At 38.7% G+C, this 23,236-nt stretch overlaps 1 protein-coding gene across 1 annotated transcript in view; it reads left to right on the top strand.

Moving 5' to 3' along the window:
• Nucleotides 1–706: 706 nt before the first annotated feature.
• Angpt1 (angiopoietin 1) overlaps nt 707–23,236 on the top strand; it is a 237,252-nt gene continuing 214,722 nt past the window's right edge. Inside the window, exon 1 of the mRNA XM_028766217.1 lies at nt 707–1,525. Within this exon, the coding sequence (XP_028622050.1) occupies nt 1,229–1,525 (297 nt within the window). The 5' untranslated portion in view covers nt 707–1,228. The remainder of the gene's footprint in view (nt 1,526–23,236) is intronic.

Here is a 23,236-nt window from a genome sequence, read left to right as displayed (position 1 = left end):
TCTCAGATGGTTTGCCTCTGTAGCCACAGAGGATTTGTGTGGAATTTCCATACCAGTGTTGAAGAAAGCCATAGCAATGCCAGAGGTTCTTGTGAAATATATGATTAGCATGTACCACAGGAATTAATAATTCTCAGGCCACTGTCTTAAACTGTAACCACATTGTTGTTGTAGGGAAGTTGCTCAATTTATACTCACAGAATGTGAACAGCTGCATTCTGACCAAGAAACTAGCTTCGTTTAAAATCCATATCCCAAAAGGTGCTTTCAAAATACTACTTAGTATGCACGTGATATGTTGCTTTGAGTGACAAATTATGGTAATTTCCTTGACAATTTGATCCTTTGATTCTTTTTCTCTCCTCCTTAAAGCCTATGTAAATACAAAGGAAGAATGCCATTTCTAAAAATAGTTTTTAAATATTTTTCCCAGAGTAAAATTTTTTTAATTTAATAATTTTATAGAATTATATAAAAAAAATAATCCGTTGGGGATTGTGCCAATTTAAGGCTTCTCAATTAAACAGTAACTTTGAAAACATATTTCTAGCTTGCTAGATTTTAGTAGGTCAGCAAGCGCACCCAAACGTATTAAGGTGGACTGCTCTGTTTATTGATTTTCTGTGCATCTGCTAAGAACTCAAGGCAATTGTCTGCGGAAGGGGGCGGGAGGCCCATACATGATCGAGGTCATGCGCATCTAGCCAATTTGTAAGCCGATCCGCCGCCCAAAGCCATCAGCAATCCTTAGCATAGGGGCACACTCATGCATTCCTGTCAAGTCATCTTGTGAAGGCTGCCTGCTTCCAGCTTGGCTTGGATGTGCAACCTTAATAAAACTCACTGAGGTCTGGGAGAAAATAGCAGATCTGCTGCAGATAGGGTAGAGGAAAGTGGCTAGAATATGTACTCGCAGCTCACTCGGGCAGGCTCCACGCTGAACGGTTACACAGAGAGGAAACAATAAATCTAAGCTACTATTGCAATAAATATCTCAAGTTTTAACGAAGGAAACTATCATTACAGAAAAAAAATTTTTTTTAAAGTACCGCTTTTTTTTAGAACAAAGCTAACAAATGGCTAGTTTTCTGTGGATCTTCTTCAAACGCTTTCTTTAAAGGGGAAAGAGTCAAACAAGCAGTTTTACCTGAAATAAAGAACTAGTTTAAAGGTCAGAAGAGAGGAGCAAGCTTTGCAGGAGGCACGGAAGGCGAGTGCTGACAGTACAATGACAGTTTTCCTTTCCTTTGCATTCTTCGCTGCCATTCTGACTCACATAGGGTGCAGCAACCAGCGCCGAAGTCCAGAAAACGGAGGGAGAAGATATAACCGGATTCAACATGGGCAATGTGCCTACACTTTCATTCTTCCAGAACACGACGGGAACTGCCGTGAGAGTGCGACAGAGCAGTACAACACCAACGCTCTGCAAAGGGATGCTCCACACGTGGAGCCGGATTTCTCTTCCCAGAAACTTCAGCATCTGGAGCATGTGATGGAAAATTATACTCAGTGGCTGCAAAAAGTAAGTGATCGCTTTCGGTTTCTAATTGCTCTGTGCCTTTCCCTTCCCTCTCTGCAGGGAGCTCAGAGTTCCAGAGGGGGCATTTGTGTTTACCTTTTGCTCCGGGGGGCAGTGTTTGCAAAAGAAAAAGGGCTCTCTTCTCTGGGCTCCACTTCCTGGGTAAGCCAAGGGTCCTGGGCTTGTGGGAACCTCTGATCCTGTGGCTTCCTAAATGTGCATCTAACGCTAGCAAATTTTATGTCAACCCTGTTTTTTTTTTTTCCTAAAGTTTATCTTGAGCAGTCTGACAGTCAAAGCCTAACTTTGAAAAAGAAACCGCGCACTTCTTGGGCAAGTTGTTGTAAAAGGAAATCGTAATGGTGATATTAACAGAGGTTTAAATGGAATGTACAGCAAGTTTTGTGAGTTGCCATGGGAAATCTTCATAAAAGCCCCCCCTTTAATAAAATTATTAAATGAGAATAAGTATAAAGTACATATTGTATTTGTTTAGAAAGATTGTATTTGTAAGTTAAAGGAACTTAACTTCACAAAGTGGTATATGAGAACTAACATCTGAAATTAAGAAAATAGTTTCTGATGGGAAAATTGTAAGAATGGGGTTTTGCCCACATTAAGGGTAGAAACTGTGCCCATGGAGTCTCCTGTGTGCACCTGCAGACTGGGCTGAACACAAGAAGACTGTGTGAATTCTTGACAAGTCCCAGTTCCCTGGGTTAGGGACGGAGACAATGTCATCTGGGAGCCTCAGTCTCCTGAGGAACGTTCATGCTGAGTACATACTTGATCCCAATTTACAGAAGTCGAACTGATCCGTGTGAGGGTCTTTTTTTTATAAGCCACAGAACATTTTGCAGTTGCCGTTGTTAAAACTGCCTTTCCAATCTGAGTACTTATTTCAGCTCATTCCCTAATCGCTGTTTAGCTATGTAACAGGTAAGTACATGTTTCTAGAGCCATGACAGCATTTGTAAACGCTTCTCCTCCAGGCTAAACTCTTGCCTCATTGTGAGCAGGGGGCTCATGAGTAGGCTGCTGGTACCACAGCAAACCCTCCAAAAGGATAAGGGATGGGGAAAAGGCAAACTTCTGTTCTGTGTGGTCCCGGTCACTTACTTAGGTCTGCGCCTGCTGCTGAATCATGCCTGATGGAAGCTCTTCTCCTTTTGTCCACTAGGGACTGAACTAGGATCACAGTTACTTCTTTCAACGGGTGAACAGGAACTTGCGACTTCTGGAGTTCCCAGACTTGGAACTGCAGCTTCCTGTTCAGATCACAGGTGAAAAGTTAAGACCGAGGCACGAAACACAGGCACACAATCTTTGAGGATCATAGACGCTTTTTCCAGTACTAGTCATAGAATTAGTTTATAATAGAACATCTGGTGTTTCTATGGCAGCGTTTCATCCTTCAGTGAATAAATGACTTTGGTTTAATAGTTTGTTATTATGGTCAATATTCCATCCACAGTGTTTTCACTGAGACCTGAATCATGATCAATCTCGGTTCTTTGAGGGGGACACCAGTGGGAAATAAGAGTTCTAAATCATGAATGAGCTATTCTAGAAAAAAAAATGTAATGTATTGTTTGCTTTTAAGCATACAATCAAAATGGTGATTCACATAGCGATGCATATTTTCTGTTGTTGCTCTGCAATTATTCAGCAGTGACAGGGCCAGTGCACGGTTCTGCTGGGGTTACATCATGCACACATTTGATATGTTAATTGGTTTTGTGAAATAAATTTGATTCTCATTGGCTTTGTTCTTAGGCAGAGATTAAGGCATAGTTTTCAGATTATGACCAAACATAAGTATTAAAATGTTCCTTGGTTATATCAATCCTCACAAGAATAAATCAAGCTGAATACATTTTGAAATGGCCCAGTTGGTATGAGTCAGAGCAGTTGGCTTCACTATTGTCTACTTGAATTTGCATATCTTTTGTCATTGCTAATGTGATTGGGTGGAGGATCAAGTAGCCAAATAAATGCATTCATCAAAGAACTTGCTAAAGACTCTCATAAATTTCCCTTAATTAGTATTTTCTTCAACTCAGACTACAAACTTCAAGTAATATGTTTGTTTTGAACTCATATGAACATTTTTTACTGTAATGACTCTGAAGACAATAATTACAACTTATGCAATTCTACTTTTTATTCTAAGTAGTTGCTATAAGTTAAGAAGTAATGTTGTGTAGAAACTAATGCAAACAATGTATACACATCAAATTAGTTCAGCCATTTATTCAAAGGTTGACAATAGCTGTTAGGGAAGCTCCTGATGCAGAAAAAAAAAAGTGTGTTACCAAAGCAATATGAATCCAGATGGTTGCTGTGATAATCTGTTCCCATCCTTAAACACTAGTAAAGTGGAATTTTAAAAATATCTATTGTAAGATATTGGCCATCACACAAGACACTTTGTAAGACTCTCAACGTTCATTTCTCAAGTTTTGTAGTTTTACAACTGACAAGCAAGTTATACAAGACAATTGTCATGGCAAGGCTCTCTTGACAGGATGGGCTTAATTCAAGGAGGTCCATTTCCATGATTAGTCCTTTGTTAATGTGATTTAGGATGATGGCACTTGGCAGAAAGAAGAGAGCTGTGTAATTATGTATTTAACATCACAGTAGCTGTTTGCATTTGAGGCTTCTATATTATAAAGCTCTTTTTGGAAATATTTCCAGTAGTACCAGATGATAGTGACCACATCTTGGGTAACTAACAGGGAATAGAAAATGGGTGGTAGGTTTTTCCCATTTTCTATTCTTGGGGGATGGTGTGTGTGTGTGTGTGTGTGTGTGTGTGTGTGTGTGTGCTTAAAATGCCCCTCCCCCTCCTGTGGAGGTTAGAGGACATGGGTTTCAGAAATCAAGCTTGGGTCTTCAGGCTTGGTTGCAAGCACATTCACCTCTGAGCCATCTCATTGGCCATTCTTGAAATGTCTTGTTGTTGTTGTTGTTGTTGTTGTTGCTGCTGCTGCTGCTGCTGTTTATTGGTAGGTTTTTACATTTGGTGGTTTTTTTTTTAAGAAAAGGTCTTATTCAGTACCCCAAGGTAGTACTTGGAACTCACTATGTAGTGTAGTACATGGTGGCCTCAAACCTGTGGCTCGTCAATCCTCTTGCCTCAGCCACCTAAATGCTAGGGTTATCAAAGGATTGATTGTTGCTATGGTTAATATTATTGTTATTATTAATGTGCATATGTTGCACAAATGTGAGTGTAGGTATGTATGGACATGTGTGGGGTTCAGACAACAACTGTAAGTGTCATCTCAGGATCTCTGTTTACCACTTTTAAGGAAGGTTACCAGGAAGTGAGATATCATGTGAGATGTAGATGAATGGAAGGATTAATTTTTTAAAAAAAGCCACAACATTACAAAAAAAAAGAAAGAAAGAAAAGAAAAAAGAAAAAAAAAGGAAAGGTTCTCTCATTGGCCTGGAGGCCATCATTTCTTCCACAGAACCTGGGCAATTGTAGCTATTAGAGACTCAGCACAGCTTATGGCCGGTATTAATTTTTTTAGGTAGATCTCAGCGTTAAGGGCCAAGAAATGTCTTTCCCTGGAGACTGCAGGCCATCTCATGCCTTATAGTCCACCATTTCACATGGACTCTCCTCTCCATAGTGAACATTCCATAGGTAATTGCTGGTTTATATAATTTAAAATGATTAAAAAATATGTTACTTTCTTCCTTAAAATCTTCCCATAGCTCCCCATCATGCAGGAATGAAACCCCAACTGCTTACACAAAGCCCCTCCCCATCCTCCCTTCTCTGGCCTCATCATTGTTACCTTCAAAGGACATTCCAGACACTCAAATGGCTTGGACTTTCTTGTGATTTCTCCAAGACACAAGCTCCTTCCTGCCCCAGGCACTTACAAGCTATTTACTCAGTGTGGAAAATTGGTCCTTAGCAATTAGCCTGGATGCATCTGTCTGTCTCTCTTAGGTCTTCCCTCCCCCAAAAGTTCTCTCTGAGCTGCCTTCTCTTCCTCAGCCTATTGAGTGACTTGCTAATGTGTTACACTGCTCTATTTTTATAGTTTTTTAAGGTAAAGTATAATTATATCATTTCTACCTTTCATTTCCTCTCACCAATCCCTTCTGTACAAACCCTTGAATATTTTTTGAATACATGACCACTCTGTTTTTAATTGTGTAATTCCTAAATATATAAATACAACATGCTCAGTCTGTTTATAATTTTACTAGTATGTATATAGTTTTGGGTATTAGATAATCAATTAACAGGCTTCCCTGAGGAAGACTATTGCTCCAATTCTTCCTTAGTTGCCTGTAACTGACTCTCTAGTGTTGGAGCCCCATGATGTTTCTTCTTTCATTGTTAGTATGTCTCTTGATATCATACTTGTTCAGGTATTTTGGTCTTGTATAAGCACCAATTATAAGGATACTTTCATGGGTGTAGCATCTCTGACAATTCTAGGAGACACATTCTCACATCAAATTTCCAGTCCTCTGGTTTTTATATTCTTTCCACGTCCCCCCTCCCCCTAGTCCAGGAATTGAGCTATAGATATATTTTAGGGCTAGCCATGGCAGATCACCTTTCTCTGCATTTGGATCAGTTGTTGTTTTCTGCGACGGTCTCCATTTGTTACAAAGAGACATTTCTTTGATGAAAGGTAAGACCTATACTTATCTGAAGGTATGAGGATGAATTTTTAGAATACAGTTAGATATTATGCTTCTTCAGTAAAGTGGTCGGGATGGATTCTTTCCCAAGTTCCATAACTTCCCTAGCCTTCAATAATTTTCCATGCCCAGTTAGCTTTCCAGTACCATGCCTGAGTTTTCTATTGTTGAACTGGTCTTAAGTCTAGTTAGAAAACTGTGGGTTTCTGCCTAGGGTGGGTGCCGCTGTTACTCTTTTAGGGTTACTGTGATATGCTAGTTGTTGTGGTTCATAGATGTCATAGCTGGGTAGGACTGTTTGTTGATTCTGCCCCTTGGATGGGACATTTTGGAACCATGAAAGCTGGCCTTTAGGGAGGGAGATTTCAAGACATATCCAGTGCAGATCCATGGGCCCTGTGTCTGAAGTGCACGGTACTTTCAAGAATAGAGACTTAATCTTCAATCTCAGGGAGGGAACCAAAACCACATTATTTTTTAGGGCATTTACTGCCATGTGGAATAATACTGACTACTGTTTCTCAAATTATTTATTCTGTCTTAGCCATCTATGTTCATGTAAACTTCCTTATAGCACAGGGTTTGCCACTTTTTGATTCAATTTGCATTATACCTAAAAGAGTACATGGCACATGATAGGGCGTTAGTAAGGAATGGCTTGCTTATCACAGGCATGATGTACGACGAAGTAAAAACTTTAATGCTGCTTAATTTTTATTAACTGCATTATTTATTTATTTATTTATTTTGGTTGCATAATGACTGTTTGACAAAATTTCCTGAGACAATGGCCAGAGGATGCAGACTCATACCCACAGATTCAACCAACCTCAGGTCAAAAATACTTTAAAAACATGGATTTGGATTTAAACACAGAGATTTTGTTATTCCTCCCTGGACAGTGTGGTAAAACAATCTGTTACACAGTGCTTAGGTTATATCAGGTATTATAAGAATTCCAGAGTTGTTTTAAAGAACATAATGTGTATAAAGAATATGAAAATATTCTGGTATTCTGTATAAGAGACTTAAGCATTTATAAACTGTGTCCACCAATAGGAGATCTTGGAGCCAACCCCTCTTATAGATAAAAATAGAAAAATATATTTTTTTCAGCTAGTAAAGAAACGAGCCATACAAAGTATAAATAACATTTATGACAATAACACTTAGCTATATTCCACATATTTCTCTTTAAATATGCAATTTGAATATATTTTCTGTCAACTACATCAAAATCATCAAATCATTGCCCTTGGTCCAAATCCTGTCTGTCACCATGTTTATAAATAAAATTTGATTGAAACAGAACCACAACCACCCTCGTTCCTCTATCCATTGTTCAAGGCTGTTTTTGTCTTACAAAGACAGAATGGAGGCATTATAGTTGAAATTAAATGGCCAACAGTACTTAAATATTTATTTTAGTATCTGGCCCTTTAAAAAACTGCTTAAGCCTGTTCTATATCATAAGAGGAAACAGCATTGATATTGGGACTATTGTAAGGTAAACTGTGAAGTTGGTTGTGTGGGAAAAACATTGACCTCCAGCAGGCAAAGGGAGGACTTTGCCAGTTGGCAGAAAGCCTTACTAAGCCAGTTCTTGGCGTGGTATTTGGCATGATGGGAGGTGACATTTTAGAGTACAAGTAAGGGAATTTTGTGTCTTTTCTTTCCCCTACCCATTATCATGTGAACAGAGAAATAGTCTTGAAGCTGATACACGCTGAAGAGAGAAAACACCTGGAAAACAATTCTAATTTCCCACCTCTTTCCGAACAAGTGTGGGGTCTCCTGTTCCCTGTGCCTGTTCCACCCCGTTGGCTGAGACATTAGCAAGGATGCTGACAAGACATCAGAACCATTTTGTGGTCTCAGCCATGAACTTCAGTCAGCCACTCCACTTGCATCCAGTGCACATGAAAAGCGACTTCCTTCCCATTAGTTTCAGATCAAACATTAGAAAGTGAGCAGAGTTTCACAGTTGACGAAAGGGAGGAGCAAAGAATGGGACTCTCTGTTGCCAAATTCAGGGTATTATCAACTGTGGTGCTAGCTCAGGCTGAGTTAGGAAGTCTGCTTTTCCCAGTGCTTTTGGCCTGGGACAGACTCACAAATGACCTTTCCCTGGGCCTTATTTTCTTTCTTCTCTCTTTCCTTGTTCGTTTTCTTTCTTTCTTTTTTCTTTCTTTCTTTTTTTTAAATACCACAAGCTATGCTGTACCATTTGCGCAGATGCACAAGACTAATTACATTCTGAGTCACCCACGACTTTTGTTCCAATACAAGATTATCCTTTGCAGTGAAGTTGGGAAATTCCAAACCCCCTTTGGTTTTGGCCTCATGGTTTGAGGGAAGAAGGGCCTCTCACTGTTTAAATCTTTTTACAATGTGTACAAAAGATGTGCCCCTCTGTTATCAAAGAGTTTCTAAAGAGCAAAGCCCCCTCTGGATTATGTTCTCCGTGTTTAGAGGTTATGTTTATGTAGGTTCTGAATGCTCTCCTTTAATTCTCACATGGAATATCAGATGGGAGATGAAGTTAGGCTTGGTCGGTCCTAGCTGCCAACTCGTGAGCAGAATCTTTTCCTCCAAACAGACAAATGAACAGTTTCTAAAATACAGGGGCTGCATGGAGTCAGACGAAGCTCACCATTCCACTGGTAACGTGTTTAGGTCTCTTTTCTTTTGTTTTTATTAGAAAAATACAGTGTGAGAAAAATCCTGTTTGACTTTAGAGTACACTTCCTCCATATTTTCAATGAAATTGTATTTCTTGTTTGTTTTAAACTGTTGAGGAAATACAAAAGTTACCAGAGATATCAACGTGTGTGTGTGTGATCAATCAGCAGCCGCAATAGTAATAAGATTACTAAGTAATAAGTAATAATGTGAGAATCTTAATTACTCATAACGTGTTCATAGCACCACATTCTTGAAGATCAAACTTACAAATTTCTATGGGATGGCTGAGGTTGTCTGCAGGATAAGTTATTGGGAAGGGCATATGCTTTGTAGGTAATTATAGGTTTTGTTTGTGAATGTCTAATGTGGTAAACTATAATCTTAGTCCTTACAAATTATTCTAGATGAAACCAGTAAACATTTTTAATCCCTTAAGTTACATTTTTTTCTCTAAATTAAGAGTCCCAGAGTGCCATAGGACACATCAACACTCCTGCCACTATAAACATGCAGATAGCTGGTTGGGAGCTCAGTGAGTATTGACTTCTGCTCAAGAACTGCTCTAGCAATCAGGCTTTGCATCCATATTGTCTCCTTGCAAAAATGTCAGATATAAAATTTGGGTCTTATTACCAATATCTCCAGTCTTATCTTTTTCCTCTTTCCTTTGATTTTTAAATAGTAAAAATAGAAGTATCAGAGGGAAGTCATTTAATAGTCATTGAGCAGTAGTTCAATAGGTATATAATAAACCGAATATTTTATAATAAAAAATATCAGTAATAGAAGTTTACTATTTCTGGTTGTGTAACTATATATGTCATGGTGCACATGTATGTGTATACATGCAATGGTCAGAGGACAACCTCAGTAGTCATTCATCAGCTACTGTCCACCTGTCTGTCAGTCTATCTATCTATTTATCTCTATCTATCATCCATCCATCTATCTATCTATCTATCTATCTATCATCTATCTATCTATCTATCATCTATATATCTATCTATTCATTTGTTCATTTGGAGATAGGTTCTTTCTTTGACCTGGAGTTCATGAAGTGGTCTAGTCTGGCTGGCCAGTGAGCCCTACAACCTCCATGTCCCATCTCCTCCCCTAGGAAGACCACACCCCACTAAACTCAGCTTTTCTCCATTATTAATGCCTAGCTTATATTTTTCTCTTTTTCTATTTTTCTTTCTTTGAAAATAGATATTTTCTCCACAATATATTCTGATTAGAGTTTTCCCTCCTCCATCTCCTCCATCTTCCTCAAGATCCTCCTTATCTCTACCTTTGAATGAATGAACTGATGCATTTGAAGTAATTGGCAGGAACAGAACTTGATTTTCAAATGAAGAATGTGAAAGATATCTCCCGTGTTGCATTGAAGCAGGTAGTAGGTCTACGAGGAGAAGTGGGATGACACCTGCCCAGGGCTCTACCTGACTCCCTTTCCAGCAACAGCCTCAGGGGCCCCATAAGTTCCAAGAAATGTCTTTCAGATGCCCTCAGCAAAGCTACCAAGTGATTAAATGTGAGGCAGGTATATCCTGATAGATGAAAAGAAAGCCAACAGTCGTTAGACTAAGTATTTGTTCCTAAGCTAGTATGAAACCTGTCAGCTACAAAGTGTTTTAATATTATTAAATGTTGAAATCACTAAAACAGACAAACACACTCACTTTTCTAGACTCTTAAAATGTTTAGGTCCACCCTAGTTAGGATGACTCAAATGTGTTAAAATAATAGATGGTCAGTCCATGGCAAGGTGTGTGTCACTTTACTTATTTTATATATCTGTTCGCACATCATTGGTGTTTGTCTGTACTTAGGATTCTGTGATGGTTGATGATTTCCTAGTATTGGAAAGTATCATATTCACTTCATACAGAATTATATTGAGGGTCAAAGAAAGTCAACCTTGTGCAAGTGTGTTGATATTTTCCACTTCTTCATGCTGGTTTGTTTGATTATAGCTGACATTTGCTTTTATTTTTTTACTTTTATTTATGAGTTATCTTTTAAGAAACTATGTTGTGTCTATTTTGCATACACCTGACAGTTCTGAATAAGGACAATTTCATGAACATGCCAATTCATGGCATCATCTCTGGGGATGTTTTTCATTTTCTTCAGTAAAAGACTGAAGGGGTTCTGCTGGGACTGGCCTTTCAGGATGGGAGGATTGAAGCTGTAGGGACCTGATACCTAGAGGGCGAGAATGCCCTAATGTCACTTTTCACAAAAGTTGACTGTTAGCTTTCTAATTATTCTAAAAGGGACCTACCTCCCCTCCTCCCTCTGTCAATCCTTCTCTCTCTGCTCCTTCTTCTCTCATTTCTCTCAAGTCTTCAGAGTGCCAGTGAAGGGTGACTTGCTTTTTCCAACCTGTTCTTCCCTTACTCTGCAGCTGGGAGAATTCAGTATAACCAAAGCCCAGAAAGCAGAGGTGGAGGGTGAACCTCAGAGCTGGGAGAAACTGTCTCCCTGCTCTTCTCTCTTGTCCATCTGTTTTCTCTGATCCTATTTTCATTGAAGAGCTGAGAGAGAGCTGCCACACACAAGCCATGGAATGGGATGCTGGGATGATGAAGTGGAGAGGCTGGTGGGATGAACAGAGAAGCCAGTGACTGTCCCTTTCTGGAGGCCGAGAATGGGTGAGGGGTCAGGTCGGGATTTTTCAGAGGGACAGCAGTGAGTTAGAGCTTGAAATTAAGGATATAGCAGGAAAAGCAAGAGCTCAGCCTTAAGGAAAGGCAAGCAACCTGTCAGCCAGTCACTTGGACCAAATACACTGTCCCTCCAAGACGTGTCTTCAAGGTACAGGGAAGCAGAAATGAATCCATTAAAGTCTGTCTTGAAGCGGAAACCCATCGAATTAGACAGATATGAAAGCCAATACATTGTCCACTGCTCCTGTGTCAGGTTTAAAGATGATACAACCCATTGATAAAACTTGTGTGCCAGACCACAGAAATTTAGAATCCTGACTGTGGTTCTTACTTGCAGTGTGGCCTTAGGCAAGCTCCTTCGCTTCTCTGTTTCTCTATTTCATTATGGATAAAATCGACGAAATAACTACCTACTCTGTAGAGTTATTTTAGATGTAAGCATACTATACACAAATAATTTTGCATTAGATTTTTACACAGGAATTGTTAGTTAAATGTTAGATATGACCGTGGATGGTTTTAGATATTGTATTGGACACATTTAACCATTATTAGAACCCTGGGAAAACTTTACATGCATGATTTTTGAAAATTAATGTAAGGCAATATTTACCACACTAACTTGTCCCATGCAGAAATGGAGGCGTAGAGAAAGAAGGCCATTTTTACAAGGTTACACAGTGGCGCACTTCAAGACCAGCAGGCAATCACAGGGAGCCCAGCTCTGTGAACTCTGCCCTTAACCCATACAGAATGAGTAGCAGGATTTAAACGGCGATGTCTCCTCTTGTTAATCCTAAATTACAAGTCTGCCTTTAGAAGTTTCTGCAGTTGTCTTTGTGGACAAAGCCTTAATTCTTCCATACCAAATGACATGCCCCGTCCTCATGCTCTGTCTTTGCCATTTGTCCACACCAAGGCTCTAAATCCCATAGTTAAATTGGCTGTGGCAATAGGTTGTGTTGCCCAGTGCTACACAATAGCTAGGCTCTGTCCCTCCTGCAGGTCTGGTGACAGACCACACAGACCCCTGTCTGGAGGCCCTCCTGTCTTGCTCAACAGACACACCATCTTCTTGAAGTCACAGTGCTTAATTGAGTCTGACGGTTTATCTAAAAACTTTGAACCACTAAAGAAAGGCTTACAATTACTTTACATGAGAGCGGAGGGGGTTGCCCATTTTAAATAGCTCCCATTCAATTCATGACCTCCCTCTTGGATTTATCAGTAGGCAGTCTTGCTTGGAAAAGCAAAAGCACATTCTGGAACTTAAAATATTATTTGCGTGTACTTTTCTTCTGTAGGTCACACAGAGAGTTGTAAAAATGAGAAGAAAAGCCTTGTTTTTGTAGGCCGGGACCGCTTATCTCATTTCCTATTTTATTTATCATTGTTGCTATTAATTAAAATAGTTCTGGTATTTTGGTCCAGGGCCAAGAACATGGCTACTCGGAGGCACTAGAGGTGTATGTCTCCCGTCTATTCTCTTCTTCTGGTCTTGGAGGCCTGGCCATTCAGATGTCTGCAATTCAAGAGTTGTCTTCATAGATGAGGGAGAACACCTATGTGATGCTAGGCCACCCTAACTCCACACTGTACATTTTCCTACATGGAGTCCCACATAAGAGTTAGGGCAAAACTGATTGACAACAAGTCTGAATTTATTTTCTCACCAATTTCTGTGCTTTAGAATAGCCTAAATAGCACTTGAGCAACCACACACTTCACTCTATGATTTCCTGCTTGCCCTGGGGTCTCCATTTACTGCTGAGGGCCTTCAGTGTGTGGTATTTTCTCATTGCAGGTGCCCAGTGCATGCTGCTAAAATGTGCACATGGATACATACGCATTGCAGCATCTATGTTATTTGAGGTAACTCTACCTGATAAAATATTCCAGGATCTAATGACACTGAATGATAAGGATCCTTGCTTAGTCAGTAGAAAACTATCAAACCAGGGTGTACAATGTTCTCAGTTTTGTGAGTTCATTTCTTCCACCCTACCCTGTGTTTCTTTCACATTCTACCTATATATCAATTTCTTCCTGTCCAGGTATAGGTGACAAAAGGGCAAATGCACATTAACAGAAGCTGGAAAACACCCTCTAGTGCTTGATTGTACAGTTCTTACAGTACTAGACACATAATTATAATGGCATTTATCTCATCCTTATAATAGAATTAGAGCTGTTGCCAATAATTTTCTTTTATTTCCTGCGTTTGATGAATTGACTTGTCTGCAAGGAGAAGACTATTGGATGATTGGTCACTAGCCAAAATATGAAACTGAATGTTCTAGAAAAAGGATTTAAAAACAAACTTAGTATTCATAGGCCTACCTTATATCATCTTCCACGTACAAAAGCATATATTGTTTTACAGTTAATACATATTATCAAACCAGGTTTGAGCACAAAATACTAAAGACTATTGCATTAAGTAAATCTTAAAAGGTTGCACATTTCCTTTGAAGAAAATGTGGAGTTTAAACTCAGACTTCATGGATGGATTAAATATGACACTCCAGTATTCCTGCTTCTTTAACTATTTCCTTCACAAATTAAATTCTCAGTGTTGAGTTGGGGGTGGGATCAAGGGTTCAGAACATGAGTGATGTTTTCCTAGACACTTTAGATAAAATCTGTTGTTGATAAACAGCCTTTTGTGGCCATGCGGATAATTTTTCTTATGTGTGTGTAAACTTCTATGGAAAGTTGTTATTCTTGAAGAACTGCTCTCTATTGCCCTTCCTGTTTCAGTTTTTCTTGTTAATTTCACAAATATGTCAGAGAAAAATAATTCATTGCTATTTTTACTTTTTTCAAGCAAATTACTTAGACACAGTGCTTCAAACTAGGGTTATTTTGATATGAATATCCAAATAAAGATAATGTTTTAAGCTATTTTAACTACATGTTTTTTCTTAGAAAAATTACAGTGGAATGCCAGATTATATTTCTTTTATCTAAATACCAAATAGGAATAAAATATAGTCAATAGACTAGGGCCTTTAATTTTACAACATTATTGAATTAGTATCCAGCTTAAGATATTTTTGGGGCAACTATTTATTACCTTCATTTTCAAGAATTATTTTATTTTTAATTGAATGTTTCATTTACATTTCATATGTTATTCGTTTACCCCATCCCCCACCCACCCAGGAACCCCCATCCCTTCACCCCTCCTCCTGCTTCTCTGTTGAAGTACCCCAACACACCCACCCCACTCCCATCCCCCACCCTCAAATTCCAACCCCCTGGGGTGTCCAGCCTTCACGAGACCAAGGATCTTTTCTCCCACCTATGCCCAGCAGGGCCCTCCACTCTTACATATACAGCTGAAGCCATGGATCCCTCCCTAAGTGCTCCCAGGCTGGTGGTTTAGACCCTGTGAGCACTGCTTGGTTGGTATTGTTGCTCTCCTCATGGGGCCGCAAACCCTTTCAGCTCCTACAGTCTTCACTCTGACTCCTCCATTGGGAACCCCATGATCAGTTCAAAGGTTAGCTGTGAGCATCTGCCTCTGAATATGTCAGACTCTTGCATACCTCTGAGGAGACATCTATATCAGGCTCTTATCAGCATGCACTTCCTGACTTCCACATCAGCATCTACCTTTGGTGAATGCACATGGGATGGATATGCAGGTGGAATGGTCTTCAGACTGCCCCTCCTTCAGTTTCTGTTCCTCACTTTGTCTCCATATTTGCTCCCTTGAGTATTTTGTTGCTCCTTCTAAGAAGGACCGAATCACCCCACTTGGTCTTCCTTCTTCATGAGCTTCATGTGGCCTCTGAGTAGAATCTTGGGTATTTCAAGGTCCTGGGCTAATATCCAGGAATCAGTGAGTGAATACCATGTGTGTTCTTTTGTGATTGGCTTACCTCACTCAGGATGATATTTTCTAGTTCCATCCATTTACCTAGGAATTTCTCGAATTGATTGCTTTTAATAGCTGAGTAATACTCCATTGTGTAAATGTACCACATTTTTTTGTATCAATTCTTTAGTTGAAGGGTTCTTCTGGGTTCTTTCCAGCTTCTGGCTATTATAAATAAGGCTGCTAGGATCACAGTAGAGCATGTGTCCTTGTTATATGTTAGAGCATCTTCTGGGTATATGCCTAGGAGTGGTATAACTGGATCCTCAGGTAATACTATGTCCAATTTTCTGAGGAACTGCCAGATTGATTTCCAAAGTGGTTGCACCATCTTGCAGTCCCACCAACAATGGAGGAGTGTTCCTCTTTCTCCACACTCCTGCCAGCATCTACTATAACCTGAGTTTTTAATCTTAGCCATTCTGACTGGTGTGAGATGGAATCTCAGGATTGTTTTGATTTGCATTTCCCTGATGACTAAGGATACTGAACATTTCTTTAGTTGCTTCTCGGCCATTCGAGTTTCCTCCGTTGAAAATTCTTTGTTAAGCTCTATATCCCATTTTTTAAATAAGGTTATTTGTTTGTCTGGAGTCTAATTTCTTGAGTTCTTTGTATATATTGGATATTAGCCTTCTATCAGATGTAGGATTGGTAAAGATCTTTTCCCAATTTGTTGGTTGTCGTTTTGTCCTATTGACAGTGTCCTTTGCCTTACAGAAACTTTGCAATTTTATGAAGTCCCATTTGTCAATTCTTGATCTTAAAGCATATGCCATTGGTGTTCTGTTCAGGAACTTTTGCCCTGTGTCCAAGTATTCTAGGTTCTTCCCCACATTCTCTTCTACTAGTTTCAGTGTATCTGGTTTTATGTGGAGGTCCTTTATCCATTTAGACTTGAGTTTTGTACACGAGATAAGAATGGATCAATTTTCATTCTTCTACATGTTGTCCTCCAGTTGAACCAGCACCATTTGTTGGAAATGCTGTCCTTTTTCCACTGGACTGTTTTATCTCCTTTGTCAAAGATCAAGTGACCATAGGTGTGTGGGTTCATTTCTGGGTCTTCAATTCTACTCCATTGATCTTCCTGCCTGTCTCTGTACCAATACCATGTAGTTTTTTATCACTATTGCTCTGTAGTACAGCTTGAGGTCAGGGATGGTGATTCCTCCAGAAGTTCTTTTATTGTTGAGAATAGTTTTGGCTATCCTGTGTATTTTGTTATTCCAAATGAACTTGAGAATTTCCTTTTGTAACTCTGTGAAGAATTGAGTTGGGATTTTAATGGGAATTGCATTGAATCTGTAGATTGCTTTTGGCAAGATGGCCATTTTTATTATATTAATCCTGCCAATCCATGAGCATGGGAGATCTTTCCATCTTCTGAGATCTTCGATTTCTTTCTTCAGGGATTTGAAGTTCTTGTAATACAGGTCTTTCCCTTGCTTGGTTAGAGTCACACCAAGGTATTTTATATTATTTGTGACTATTATGAAGGGTGTCATTTCCCTAATTTCTTTTTCAGTCTGTTTATCTTTCATGTAGAGGAAGGCTACTGATTTGTTTGAGTTGATTTTATAACCAGCCACTTTGCTGAAGTTGTTTATCAGGTATAGGAGTTCTCTGGTGGAAGCTTTGGGGTCACTTATACATACTATCATATCATCTGCAAATAGTGAGATTTTGACTTCTTCCTTTCCTATTTGTATCCCTTTGACTTCTTTTTGTTGTCTAATTGCTCTGGCTAGGTCTTCCAGTACTATATTGAATAGGTAGGGGGAGAGTGGGCAGCCTTGTCTAGTCCTGATCTTAGTGAGATTGCTTCAAGTTTCTCTCCATTTAGTTTGATGTTGGCTACTGGTTTGCTGTAAATTGCTTTTACTATGTTTAGGTATGGGCCTTGATTTCCTGATTTTTCCAAGACTTTTATCATGAAGGGATGTAGAATTTTGTCAAATGCTTTCTCAGCATCTAGTGAGATGATCATGTGGTTTTTTTCCTTTGAGTTTGTTTATATAGTAGATTACATTGATGGATTTCCGAATATTGAACCATCCCTGCATTCCTGGGATAAAACCTACTTGATCATGATGGATGATTGTTTTGATGTGTTCTTGGATTCGGTTTGCTAGAATTTTATTGAGTATTTTTGCATCGATATTCATAAGGGAGATTGGTCTGAAGTTCTCTTTCTTTGTTGGGTCTTTGTGAGATTTGGGTATGAGTGTAATTGTAGCTTCATAGAACAAATTGGGTAGTGTTCCTTCCTTTTCTATTTTGTGGAATAGTTTGAAGAGAATTGGTATTAGGTCTTCCTTGAAGGTCTGACAGAATTCAGCACTAAAACCATCTGGTCCTGGGCTTTTTTTGGTGGGGAGACTTTTAATGACTGCTTTTATTTCCTTAGGGGTTATGGGACTGTTTAGATGGTTTATCTGCTCCTGATTTAACTTTGGTACCTTGTATCTGTCTAGGAAGTTGGCCATTTCATCCAGGTTTTCGAGTTTTGTTGGGTATAGGCCTTTGTAGTAGGATATGATGATTTTTTGAATGTCTTCAGTTTCTGTTGCTATGTCTCCCTTTTCAGTTCTGATTTTATTAATTTGGATACTGTCTCTGTGCCCTCTGGTTAATCTGGCTAAGGATTTATCTATTTTGTTGATTTTCTCAAAGAACCAACTCCTGGTTTTGTTGATATTTTGTATTGTTCTTTCTGTTTCTATTTGGTTGATTTCAGCTCTGAGTTTGATTATTTCCTGCCTTCTACTCCTCTTCTGTGTATTTGCTTCTTTTTGTCCTAGAGCTTTAAGTTGTGCTGTCAAGTTGTTAGTGTATACTCTCTTCAGTTTCTTTTTGTAGGCACTTAGAGCTATGAGTTTTCCTCTTATCACTGCCTTCATGGAGTCCCACAAGTTTTGGTATGGTGTGTCCTCATTTTCATTGAATTCTAAAAAGTCTTTAATTTCTTTCTTTATTTCTTTCTTGACCAAGTCATCACTGAGTAGAGTGTTTTCAGTTTCCATGTGCGTGTGGGTTTTCCATTGGTTTTGTCATTATTAAAGACCAGTCTTAGTCCATGGTGATCTGATAAGATGCAAGGGTTTATTTCAATCTTTTTGTATCTGTAGAGGCCTGTGTTGTGACCAATTATATGGTCTATTTTGGAGAAGGTACCATGAGGTGCTGAGAAAAAGGTATATTCTTTTGTTTTAGGATGAAATGTTCTATAGATATCTGTTAAGTCCATTTGGTTCATAACTTCTGTTAATTTCAAAGTGTCTCAGTTTAGTTTCTGTTTCCATGATCTGTCCATTGCTGAGAGTGGGGTGTTGAAATCCCCCACTATTATTGTGTGAGAGGTAATGTGTGTTTTGAGGTTTAGTAAAGTTTCTTTTATGTATGTAGGTGCCCTTGCATTTGGAGCATAGATATTCAGAATTGAGAGTTCACCTTGGTAGGTTTTTCCTTTGATGAGTATGAAGTGTCCCTCCTTATCTTTTTTGATTACTTTTGGATGAAAGTCAATTTTATTTGATATTAGAATGGCTACTCTAGCTTGTTTCTTGGGCCCATTTGCTTCGAAAATTGTTTTCCATCCTTTTATTCTGAGGTAGTATCTGTCTTTGTCACTGAGGTGTGTTTCTTCTATGCAGCAAAATTCTGTGTCCTGTTTGTGTATCCAGTCTGATAGTCTGTGTCTTTTTATTGGGGAATTGAGTCCATTGATGTTAAGAGATATTAAGGAAAAATGCTTGTGGCTTCCTGTTATTTTTGTTATTAGAGGTAAAATTATGTTTGTATAGCTATCTTCTTTTGGGGTTGTTGGAAGATTACTTCCTTGTTTTTTCTAGGTTGAAGTTTCCCTCCTTGTGTTGGCGTTTTCCATCAATTATCCTTTGAAGTGCTGGGTTTGTAGGAAGATATTGTGCAAATTTGGTTTTGTCATGGAATGTCTTGGTTCCACCATCTATAGTGATTGGGAGTTTTGCTGGGTATAGTAGTCATGGCTGACATTTGTGTTCTCTTAGGGTCTGTATGATGTCAGCCCAGGCTCTTCTGGCTTTTATAGTCTCTGGTGAGAAGTCTGGTGTAATTCTTATAGGTCTGCCTTTATATGTTCTTGACCTTTTTCCCTTACTGCTTTTAGTGTTTTTTCTTTGCTTTGTGCATTTGATGTTTTGATTATTATATGACGGGAGGTATTTCTTTTCAGGTCTAGTCTATTTGGTGTTCTGTAGGCTTCTTGTATGTTTATGGGCATCTTGTTCTTTAGGTTAGGGAAGTTTCCCTCAATAATTTTGTTGAAGATATTTACTGGCCCTTTAAGTTGGGAGTCTTCATTCTCATCTATACCTATTACCCATAGGTTTGATCTTCTCATTGTGTCCTAGATTTCCTGGATGTTTTGAGTTAGGAGTTTTTTGCATTTTGCATTTTCTTTGACAGCTATGTCAATGTTTTCCATGGTATCTTCCACACATGAGATTCTCTCTTCTATCTCTTGTATTTGGTTGGTGATGCTTGCATCTATGACTCCTGATCCCTTTCTTAGGTTTTCTATCTCCATGGTTGTCTTCCTTTGAGATTTCTTTATTGTTTCTATTTCCATTTTCAGATCCTGAATGCTTTTGTTTAATTCCTTCTTTGTGTTTTCTTGCAGTTCTTTAAGGGATTTCTGTGCTTCCTCTTTAAGGGCTTCTGCCTGTTTATTTGTACTCTCCTGTATTTCTTTAAGGGAGTTACTTATGTCCTTCTTAAAATCCTCTATCATCATCATGAGAAGTGATTTTAATTCTGAATCCTGCTTTTCTGGTGTCATGGGGTGTCCAGGGCTTGCTATATTGGGAGAACTGGGTACTGATGATGCCAAGAAACTTTGATTTCTGTTGCTTATGTTCTTGTGCTTGCCTTTGCCATCTGGTTAACTCTAGTGTTACCTGCCCTCACTGTGTAAGACTGAAGTCTATATTTCCAGTTATCTTGCTTGTGTCAGAGCTCCTCAGAGTCCAGTTGTCTCTGTGGTCTTATGATCCTAATCTTTTGGGTGGAAGAACTCCTGGGACTCAGGCCTCCTCTGGGATCTGGAAATCCTTCTGATCTGGGTGCAGTGGTTCCTCTAGGATGGCTCAGGATATGATGTCTCCACAAGTGCAAACCAGCTAGGTGTTTGCTGCTCTGAGTTCAGTGGCTCCTCCACTGCTCTGGGTGCAGTGGTTCCTCAGGTGCTCTGAGTGCAGTCGCTCCTCTAGGATGGCTCAGGCTTTTTTATCTCCACAGGAGCAGACCAGCTCTGTGTCTGCCCCAGCCAAAAAAGCGAATTATTTTATTTTTAATTGTTTACATCTGTCTGAGGAAATGTATGTATGTGAGCAATCATGTCTGCAAATTCTTAAGGAAGGTTTTTGATTCCCTGGCGATGAAGTGACAAATGATTGTGAACAGAATCAGGTAGGTTCTGGGAATTGAACTGTGGTCTTCTGTAAGAGTGGTACCAGTTCCTAACCACTAAGACCCCCACTTTATTACCTTTATTATTTTACTCTGTATATGCTCAGAATGTTTATGCTTTTACATATATAAACCTAAAGTTTGCTTTCAATTTTAAACTCAGAGGAACGACCATTCCAGACTGACTTCTGGAAGTGAAGCTGCTCATGTCTCTTACTGAAAGAGATGACTAATTTAAGAGACCTTGATTCAAATAAATGATTAGACAATAAGTAGAAGGGGAAAGCCCACATTTAGTTTCCAAGACAGAAAGCTCACAGCTGAGAACTGACCGTAGGGAGAGCTAATGGGTCCACTTGAGAATTTTTATTTCATCATCGTTAGGTTTCATGTAAGACACATGCTTATGTATTTTGAGCTCACAAGTCAAACGTGGACAAGTTGTAGGTCAAAGGTCACTACATAAATGAGTTATTTTGAACATTAATTCTCTTTATTAGTTTCATATTTTGTAATGAATCCCATTTTATCTAATTTTGTAAACCATACCAAAAAGATCTCACAGACAACTTAAAATACTCAAATAAACTTTAAAAGTCTAGTTAAAGGTTCTTATGTCTCAAATGATTAGCCAAACACCCTCTCCAGTTACATAAAAAATATCTGTCCCCTGTGAAAAATGAAGCAAGTGTATGTTCAGGGTGTCTCAGACTGTGGACTTTTGAGAGTCAATAGCAAGAAGGGGACCTTCTGTCAAGGACATCTACAGTCACAGTTTTCTCTCATGTAATTGTCTTGTGGGTAGATATAGTTTAAAAGTTATATAAAATTTTTATTACTTTAAACCCAAATTTTACCTTCATATTTAAGTATTATAACCACAAGAAAAATCTATTTCCTTTTAATTCTGTGAAGTATAAGGAGGGAAAGTAAAGTGCATAGGAGACAGAATTAGATGACCGGTGTGGTGAATATTTTCCAGTGCTCACTTGACTAGCTCCCCCATACTTATGTGCTACCCTTTCCTGGAATCAGATTGTGTCATAAAATCCTCTCAGTTTCATCCTGTTCATCACAACACTCATACTGAGGACACTAAGCTACCAGGCTGTAAGTGTACTGCCTGTCCATCAGGAGGCCATAATGTTGTAAAGAGGTCAAAGGATAGAATTAAACTTAACTGTAGCTGATTGATGCCCAGGCTCCCTATTGTAATCCTTCTAGAGCCTCCAAAGGATGTAAGTCTGTGCCCATTGAGTTACTTCTAGCTTTAGCATTAAACTCTACACATTGTAGAATGGAAATAACCCATCCTCAAAGTAGTTTGTCTGAAACTCGCTCACACAGTGAGAATCTTATGATCATTAGCAAGTAAGTGTTACATGTTACTCAGTTATGAAGAAGATGTATTGGTTTAGTAGTAGTCAAAATTTACTTAGATTCACATAGGGTGTACCAAGGTGCTTGTCATGTTGCTAGCTATTGAACAGCAGTGAACTAGACTCTATCTTCTGGCAACTCACATTTTAAGGTTAAGACATACATAGAATGTTTTAAGTGATGGCCCTTAGTGCCTTGTGCTATCCTTGCAACTTAAAGTTTCATATGAGGTTAGTAAGATTTTATAAATATAAAATGTGAAGGCAGACTATGTTTTAATATGTTTCTAATTGTTGAAGTACAATTATTGATAATAAGGATATTTTTAAACTTCAAAAGAGTATTTTTGAAAATCCTCAGACTATCAAACTTTAAATACACCAGAGTTCCAGAACAGGGTTGTATCAAAGCTATGTAAGCTATGAAAGTTTTTATATTTATATTATTTACAACATTTCTGATACATTAAAAATAAAAATCACAGTGAGATTTAACTTTTGAGAGTATAGACATGAAGGTGTTTTATAACTCTCTCCTCCTTAACCTGTCATGTTTGCACTCTAAATTTAAATCCAGATGTTTCTGAAAGTTGTTACAGAGCATGGCTGACTGATGGTCACCCCTCTCCCCAGTGTAAAATTAGTTAGAGGCATCTGTTCAATTCCCAGTGGTTTGGAATTTGTGTAGTAAAATTTATACCAGATTCTTCCTTACTCAGCTGATGAACCTGGGATCTGGACTCAAGTGAAACAGGTACAGAAAAATCTTTGAATGTATGATGTGCTTTGTCTGAAAGTTAGTAGAAAAGTAGCATAACAGTGAATTTAAAAAACCTAAACATTTATATATTCTTTGATTCAGCAATCTAACTCTGAGGAATCATTTCAAAAGAAAAGAACTCAACAGAGGAAAACATCAGTGCACATGGACATTCCAGAGATCACAGAGGAAATACAGGGAATG

The sequence above is a fragment of the Grammomys surdaster genome, unplaced genomic scaffold (genome assembly GCF_004785775.1).
Source record: "Grammomys surdaster isolate TR1022 unplaced genomic scaffold, NIH_TR_1.0 63, whole genome shotgun sequence".
Lineage (NCBI taxonomy): Eukaryota > Metazoa > Chordata > Mammalia > Rodentia > Muridae > Grammomys > Grammomys surdaster.
This window is presented reverse-complemented; position numbering and strand designations above follow the sequence as displayed.